The 9,202-nt window shown below is 39.9% G+C and overlaps 1 protein-coding gene across 1 annotated transcript; it reads left to right on the forward strand.

Moving 5' to 3' along the window:
• Nucleotides 1–1,540: 1,540 nt before the first annotated feature.
• Nucleotides 1,541–7,852, forward strand: LOC111980537 (gap junction alpha-3 protein-like). Its single transcript, XM_024011316.2, has 2 exons — nucleotides 1,541–1,627; nucleotides 6,638–7,852. Exon 2 carries the CDS (start codon nucleotides 6,687–6,689, stop codon nucleotides 7,758–7,760), a length of 1,074 nt encoding a protein of 357 aa, XP_023867084.1. The 5' UTR covers nucleotides 1,541–1,627; nucleotides 6,638–6,686; the 3' UTR covers nucleotides 7,761–7,852.
• Nucleotides 7,853–9,202: the final 1,350 nt, after the last annotated feature.

Below are 9,202 nucleotides of genomic sequence, written 5' to 3' on the forward strand. Positions count from 1 at the left end.
TTCCTAATAAAACACTTGAGTTATATTATGTGCAATAGCCACATGGAAATATTAACGAGCTAGTAGTACACGCAGCTATTATGATTGTATTCTGAAGGCGTGTTGTCTTGAGTTACAAGGTGACGTCGCTACAAAGTCTTTATGTGATACTTCAGAAAGCCACTGGAGAGCAGCACAAACATATAAAACTAACCAAAACAACAGGTACTAAAGGCGTTTAGATTATCTGCTGTTATGATCATTTGACAGTGCCATTGAGTAACAATTGGAAAGAGCAAAATCCAATCCATAGATTTTATTGATTGAAACACAATCAAAGAATGAAGTCTCGTGAAGCCTTTTAAAGTCAGAGGTACTGTATGCTGCAGTTCTTGTGAGCTGTCAGACCACCTGTGAGGAAATGTCTGAGGAAGCTTCAGCAATTAAAACCTTAGACTGGCCGGGTAGAGGGCATGGTCCCAGGTTATCAATAGCGTAGCCTTGTGAGGGGTCAGTCTCTGAGGCTAAGAAATATTCACCCTGGGGACAGCTGGACCTAGCAGGGGCAAGTGTGAGGGCATTTCTCTTTTTCAGGAGCACATCAATAGAGACCATATATAGAGAGTCTATCAGATGTGAGGTCTGACTGAGAAGAGAGACATCTAATCACAATGATTTTCACTGCCCAATCTGAATGTAGATGTTATCTGGCATTATTTTTACCTGACACTTTGCTGATAACAAGCTGTTAATGGATAAATACAGCAATTTTTTTTCACGGAAGTCATATGGTAAGCATTCATACTGTGCCTTTCAAAGTGCAGATTTGCAATGTACCATATGTTCTATGTTTTCTCTGTTGATTTATCTTACCATGCAATTTGATGCTTAAGGGGTTATGATTTCATCCATAAAATGAACAGAGGTCAGTTTAACCAAACAAAGTTTTTTCTGTTTTAGGTAAAGTAAATATAACTGCTTCTGTTTGGAAGGATGTCCTCTGTTGAATTTACAACCACCACAGACTATGAGATTCCTGTCAGCAATGACACTGGAGTGTGTGCCAGTCAATTACAACCATAACAATGAAGGGAGGGCCCACCTTTATCATTTTGTGATGCGCTCCTGCTCCACATAGCCACAGGCCTTGGAACACTACCTTTCAACTCCAATTCACCAACCCCCCCAAACCCCCTGAGTGTGATAGCAAAGCCACTCCCTTCACAGTGAATTATATTTAGAGCCATGCCACGCAAGACTTAAACCAACCCCCCCATTGGACTACTTAGATGCCACTCAGTCGTAAAGAAACATCACTTTAGCAGTGGGCCTTATAATTCTCAACAGAGAGTGAGTGTTCTCATCCTAGCTAACTGACACAGTGAAAGAGGGTGCTTACAGAGGTCCTATTGGTTACTTTTACAGGACACATTTATTGGGCGTTAGTAAGGAGATTCAACAAGAGCTGAAAACTCGTTGAAACCATTTGGAGACAAGAGCGCTTAACATTAGCAGTGTAGTGTCATCACTATCAAAGGACATGGCCTTGTCGAGGACAGGAGTACCACAGTGTAGACTGTGATAGCAACCTAAGTGGAGACGCCACTACTGGATCTACAATTTCACTGGAGATGAGCATTATGGGAAGGTGGGTCTTTACGCACTGTGTCTATAGAAGTTTCAACTGAAGAAACATACATTAGAAATCATTAATATGGTCAGTAATACGGTCAATACCCAGCTAGCACATAATGTTCTGAAAGCCATATGTTTCTTAGAAATTGGTGACAGTGTGGGTGTTCTATGGTTATTTTGCATAACCGGTACTTCAGCATAACATTTCCTACCATACATGTTTCCTCATAAACATGAAACATATACATGTATATATTTTTTTGTTATTACATACAACCTTCCCAAAACTTCTGGGAATGATGCAGGATAGTTGCTTGGCTTTTGAACATTCTCAGCACATTTAAGGAACTTACCAAGAAAATAATGTTTTTTTGTCATTTCATTACTTTAACAGAACGTTTCGTAAAAGTTCAAAGATAGATTGCTTTTCAATTTTGGTAATGTTCTAGGAATGTTCTCCAACTGGTTTGACATTGGGAATGTTCTCAAATTAGTTCAGAGAATCAATATTCTTCTGTGGGAATTACAGTACTTCAGCATAACGTTTGTTACAGGTTTCCTCTTGGTTCTATTAAAGTCATGTTCTCACTTTGTTCTGAGAACGTTAAGAAACAACGTTTTTCTGTGTAAATTACAGTACTTCAGCATAACGTTTCCTACTGTACAGGTTTCCTCTTGGTTGTATTTAAAGTAATGTTTTCAAATTGTTCCGAGGAACATTAAGAAAACTTTGCATAAAAACCACAAGAAAACTTGAATAAAGTTGATAGAACGTTCTATGAATGTTATTTAAAAACATATACATTCAGTTCTTCTCAGTATAAAAAAAAAAATCTTCTTCTTCAAGTTTTATTGGCAAATCACAACCAACTGACAGGTGCATACACCGCCACCTACTGTACTGGAGTGTAAGGCCAGTCACAACCTATCTATACCACTATATTCTCTTAACTAACCCTGAATTTCTAGTAAAATAAAATAATAACCTCACTAGCCCCATCACCCCCACCCAAAATACCACCCACTCATTCTCTTCCAACCTCTCTGACCCTGTCAAACAACCTCTCCCTTTCTACATCATACATTTCACAAAATAATAATACATTCAACCATTTCCTCTATATTTAACTAGGCAAGTTAGTTAAGAACAATTTCTTATTTACAAAGACTGCCTACCCCGGCCAAACCCGGATGACGCTGGGCCAATTGTGGCGCCGCCCTATGGGACTCCCAATCACAGCCAGATGTGAAACAGCCTGGATTCTAACCAGGGTCTGTAGTGACACCTCTTGCACTGAGATGCAGTGCCTTAGACCACTGTGCCACTCAGGAGCCTGTACACCCATTACACATTCCAGTAATGCCTAAGATTAATGCCTAAGCAAAAGTGTTCTATCTATGCTTGGAGTTACAAACAGTTAAACTAAGCTATTTGTTTTATTAAAAGTCTTATTGAAACATGTTCTCAGGACGTTAATAAAACCTCCCAGGAACATTTTCAGGGAACCATAGTTCTCAGAACCAAAGAATGTACGTTCCCAGAATAGGTAAAAATGTCACTTCCGTTCAAAAAACGTATGGCTTCATTTCCAGAACCAATGGGAAACCAGAAATGTACTTTCCCACAACTTCCAAGGAACCAAATGTGCTAGCTGGGATATTAGTCTCTGAATTTCTGAAATGGTTCAACTTCAAACTGTAATGAGGGAAGTCAACCATTACATTGAGTGTAGTTGCAGTGCAATGATTAAACCATGGACTATGAGGAATGTAGAGAAATCCTAGATTGATACAAGTTCTTGGCCATCCACATGTACAGTACACTGTCATGGAAGGCCCTTAGGTAACAGCATCCTAGTTTTTAATAACTTTAAAATCCCTGTATGGAAAGTGAAACTCATCTGGGAACCTGACCGCCACTTCCATAGGCAAGTCTAACTGGCATCAATCAGTATGTTTACTAAAGTGACAACTCAACCCCTGGAAACCTATATCTAGGGAGAAGAGAGCTACACCCTGTCGAGACCATGTGTGTCAGTGTGTTTGTCTTGGAGCTCCTGCCTGGCAGTAGGATACAGTTGCCAGGCCACTACCTGCTCCAATGCATACTATGGGTACAGTCAGTACTTAGTATGCATTCAATTAGTACATAGTCGCGCTAGTGAAAGTCTACACACCCCTTGCACATTCTTCACATTTTTATGCTTTAAAAGGAAATCTAAAAAGGTAATATTTTCAAATATTGTGATGGCAGCATCTTGTATGCTTGTCACCGGCATGGACTGGGGACTTTATCAGAACAAAAATAAATATGAAAGGAGCAAAGCACAGATAAAAAGTTAGAGGAAACCCTGCCTCAGTCTTCTGAATTCTGAACCCTGGGATAGGGTTTTATTTTTCAATGGGAAATTACACAAATGTTAATGCCAAAGACATACCAGAATGTCTTTCCAATAGATGTTGAGTGTTCCTGATGGTCCAGTTTCAGTCCTACTTAAATCTGCTTGAAAATCAGAGACAAGGTTTAAATATTGCTGTCCATCAATGACTCCCAACCAAATTTACTAAGAGTTGTGCAAAGTTAGTAGAATCTTATTCAAAGTAGGTTGTGTACTTCAGTAGGATTTTTGTCAAATGTAATTTTAAAGCAGCAAAATGTTAAGACTGTTGTGTAGACCAAGGTTATTATAGTTTTGTGTTTTTATATTCAGTTTTTTTTCGATTTTTATTTTGAATTCAGTTTAGTTTGTTAGTTTTCAAACCTGATTTGCTAGTTTTTATTTAGTTTGAGTTGTATAAAATATTTATATTTCGTTTTTATATTATTTAGTTTCAGTTTTAGGGTTAGGGACCGAAAGCATACATGGGAGGCTAGGAGCCATTTGGGTTGTATCGTTTTTTATGTTTTTGGGGATGCCACTTCTTGCAACTGGGGGCCATTAATACACAAGGTGATGGGTCAGGTCATACAGTAGGTTAGGTAAGCCCTTCGCATTGGAGTCATTCCACATCCCGTTTGATTAGCTGAGGAGATTTAGCCAAGTGTGAAAAGCTCTATCTAGAAACAATTGATTCCTGTTTATGATAAGGTTTGGAAAACCTTGAACACTCAACTTAATTAACATTCAAAAACAACTTTACATATACGAATGATAAATTTACTGTTAGCTGTTTTACCACAGATTTCCACAGAGGTTTTTTGTGTAATACCGCTTCGAGCCTACATTCTTTCCCCATTAGCTCAGGAAGTGCAATGCAAAACACCTCTGTGGGAATCTGTGTTAAAACGGCACACAGTAAATGTATCTTTTGTCTTTGTACAATCATTTTGAGTTGATATGAAAGTAGAATTTCTGAGGTTTCCAAAATCGTATTGCACACAGTGATTATTAACGGTTAGACAGAGCGTCGGGACAGTTGTAATTGTTCAAATGAGAACCCTATGGCTGTATGGTCTTGGGTTCTCAAGAGCTATGGTTAGGTTAGGTTTAAATTATAAAAGAAGGCCATCTCGTTGCCGCATTTACCAGCCAGATTCAGTAGCTTGAAAATCCCCCCAAAAGCTTGAATGCCCAAAATTGAGAATTTTAATTTTAATTTATTGTATTTAGTTTTGGAGTCAAACATAACAGTTTCAGTATAGTTTTTGTTTTTCAAACAGGTTTGTTCATTTAATTTGACAAAATAATTTTTTCAAGATTAGTTTTAGTTTACTATAATAACCTTGGTGTAGACTTTCACTAGGCACTGTACCTATAATTATTAGATGACAGGCAGGGTCTTCTGGGACTACTAACAGGTTCAGTATGAGATACATACTGTAGAACCTTTCAAATGGGTGTCAGTCTATTGGTATGATCTATTCCGGACATATTGCATACTGAATACACAAACAACATTTCAATTAGCCTAAAACTAACTACAATGACAGTGATTAATATTCATCATCCATTCTACAATGTGCTCACATCTCACTTACAACGAATAACATGATAGTGGTCTACTTAGGGTTGCAAAATTCCGGGAACTTTCAAGAAATTCCCTGGTTTTCCCGACATCTCGGTTGAAAGATTCCTGGAATTAGGAGGGAATAAGCAGGAAACCCGGACCCTCCAACTAGGATTTCTAGAAAACCAGGGAATTTATTGAAAGTTAGTTCCTGGTATTTGCAACCCTAGGTCTACTTGATGGGCGGTTTCTCCTCAGGGAAACAGGTGTTATATCCTGCTGTAGTGTGTCCATTAAAGGAAGGATCCGCAGCCACTCTGTTAAATGAAACATGCTAATAAAAACAGAGGAACTTTGAGGAAATTATTTCTTTCAGAATAATTAAGGTAAAACCAAAAAAGATGCATACTGCAACATGAGCTTTTCTACAAGACGTTTCACAAGCATATGGCAACACTCTAGGTACATGACCAACATTATACTCTTCATGTTCTTCAGAACCTCTCACATTTTTGGGATTAGGACTCCAGTTTATGAAAAATAAACTGTGTGGAAAGGACAAGGCCATAGATTGCCAACTTGTTAAAGCATGGGTGTTAATTTCTCTGTAGAGAAATTATGGCAAATTATTGCCAGGAAGCACCAATCTCACTTAGTTGGCCTCTGCAGGGAACAGATTAATGTATTGAACAAATGTTTTCATGCTAAAAGAAACAGAACCACAGAAACTTGGAGCAAAACCTAATATATAAAAGTGAATCTGGTTAATTTACAGAAACACTCACAAATAAAAAAAACTAAACTACAAACACATTATTGAGCTGTAGAGGTCTGTTTAGCCACAGTAAAAATACTTGGCTCTTATCTTTAAATGCAAGCTTTTACAACCAAATAGATCATAAATGAAAATGCATCAGCATAGGTTAACTTATTATGCCACCCTGGGTGTAATAATATAGTACGGGTGAGGCATTTTCCTTAAGCTATCCAAGTTATTATGCAACGGTTTTCAATCCAATTGTGATGTTTGTCTGATGCAGTACATTCATTTATATTGTTTTTATTCTGATTGCAGGTTCCTGTTTCAGATCTCTCTGTAAGACTGAGCCTATGAGTGAGCCACTATGGCGGACTGGAACTTGTTGGGCAAGCTTCTGGAGAGTGCCCAGGAGCACTCCACTGTAGTGGGCAAGGTCTGGTTGACCGTGCTCTTCATCTTCAGGATCCTGGTGCTCGGAGCTGCAGCTGAGAAAGTGTGGGGTGATGAGCAGTCTGGCTTCACCTGTGACACCAAGCAGCCTGGTTGTCAGAATGTCTGCTATGACAAGACTTTCCCCATCTCTCATATCCGCTTCTGGGTGCTGCAGATCATCTTCGTGTCCACGCCCACTCTCATCTACCTGGGCCACATCCTGCACCTGGTGCGCATGGAGGAGAAACAGAAGCAGAAGGAGAAAGACTTGGCTGAGCAACTGGCCATTCACAATGATAAGCAGCAGCTGCTGCCTGACGCCAAACCCAAGAAGCCCCCCGTCCGGGACGACCTGGGCCGCATCCGCCTGCAGGGGGTCCTGCTGCGCACATACGTCTTCAACATCATCTTCAAAACCCTGTTCGAGGTGGGATTTATCATAGCTCAGTACCTGCTCTATGGGTTTGAGCTGAAACCTCTGTACACCTGTAACCGCTCACCCTGTCCCAATGTGGTGAACTGCTACATCTCCAGGCCCACAGAGAAGACAATCTTCATCCTCTTCATGTTGGCAGTGGCATGCATATCACTGGTGCTGAACATAGTGGAGATGTATCACCTGGGGTTCACCAAGTGCCGCCGGTACAGACACGTCCAGTCCACATGTGAGACAGGGTCCAAGGCCCCCAGCAAGGCAGTGGTGCCTTCTGTCCCAAACTATAACTACTTCCCTAGGCACCACCCAGCCCCTGAGCCCTACCATGCAGACCAGTACATCATGAATGAGCCTGACTCTGCCTACCACCCCTACAACAGCAAAGTGGCTTACAAGCAGAACAGAGACAACCTGGTCGTAGAGATGAACAGTAAACCAGAAGGGGGTGACACCACAGAAATGAAAGGCTCCAGTTCTGCTCCAGAGTCGCCTTCAGAGAAACAACGGCGACCCAGTCGATCCAGCAAGCACAGCAATAGTAAGACCAGACTAGATGATCTGAAGATCTGAGGGACAGTTATGGCGCATTTCCACCACCGGGTTTTATACAGGTGCTTGGCCTAAAGATTCAAACTTTTGTGTTTCCACCTTTGAGGGGGGGGGGGGGGGGGATATTGGGCCATGGACCTACTGACTTGTGTCCAGAGTGGGACTTCTGGAGAAGCATTAACATAATGGTTAACAGTTAACGTAATAATTGAGCCGTTTGCTTCTCAAAAGCAAATGAGTTTTCAGAGGTTGTTGATTCTGATCTTCACAAGTCCTCATTGTAGCTTTGGAAACAATTTCGGTAGTATAATACCAGGGTGTATACACAAGCGTAACACCTGGTCAGTCAAAAAGTGTCACAGTCAAATTTGTACAATATACATTTCACCCTGTACCAGAGTAGACAATGTGCCTTTGATGGAAAGCATTGTATCAGGAGAGCAAGGTTAGGGAAGGAACAATATGGAAGATAACATTATTTCCTCTTATGACATTCTTGATCAGAATGGACAATGTCTGTCTTACCTAAAACAATATATACCAGATTTTACTTGAATAAGAAACCTTCTAAAGTGGGAATTTGAGGGGTGAAAACAGACTTAAAAACCAGGATAGATCACCTCATTTGTCAGGGGCCAGTAACAAAAACCTTCTGTAGAGGCCTATGATCGTTTTGTTTAATTGTTCAAGTTAGTTAATTCTCATGAAACATTTCACTCCTCATAATGTAACTTCTCCAACTGAAAAGGATGTCAGATGCTATGTGTAGTGCTAGAAATAGAGGTGGGCTCCTGTTCTTCTTCAGTTATGTTACTGTACAGAACAATCACTTGGTCAACCAACGAGACCCAAGTCTGACTTGCACAACTCCCAGAGGTAAAGGACGAGTGCCATATTGCTAACTGGAGGGTTGCCAGTCTGTATGCAAAGAGAGAGGCCAATCGAATTCCAAATCTTCATAAATGAGTTAGTTTGGGTATGCAAACAGTAAATGTTGGAGGTTCTCTCTCATCAGCCAAACATTTGCCATGCACAGTATAATATTTCAAAGTGTTCCAAAACAAGTTGTTCCCTTATGAACCCATAATATGCTGATTATTCTAACGGGAAATAATGCCAAAGCAATTGCTCGTCTGTGTAATGCTTTTGGCACAGACTACCCACTAGAAAGTTTACATTTGTCTGTTAAGATACAGCATGCATTTGATTTTACAACCATGAATAGTGAACTGTTGTTTATGAAGAATTTGTACAAGACATTCATTCTTGATTCCTTCAATTAGAAAAAGACAGAAAATAAACTTTATAGTACATAATCAACTTTTCTCAAGACATTCAGGACATAAAATGCATTAAACCGTAAGTTTGTAAATGAAAGACAATCTAAGCAGGATCAAAAAGTTTAAAATAAAAGATTTCTATCATGAAGTTAGGCTTCTTTTGTGTGGTTTAATGACCGGTTG

The sequence above is a fragment of the Salvelinus sp. IW2-2015 genome, linkage group LG20 (assembly GCF_002910315.2).
Source record: "Salvelinus sp. IW2-2015 linkage group LG20, ASM291031v2, whole genome shotgun sequence".
Lineage (NCBI taxonomy): Eukaryota > Metazoa > Chordata > Actinopteri > Salmoniformes > Salmonidae > Salvelinus > Salvelinus sp. IW2-2015.

Bases quoted from the DNA above. Each gene is read 5' to 3' on its own strand.
- LOC111980537 (XM_024011316.2), top strand. From the start codon at position 6,687: ATGGCGGACTGGAACTTGTTGGGCAAGCTTCTGGAGAGTGCCCAGGAG.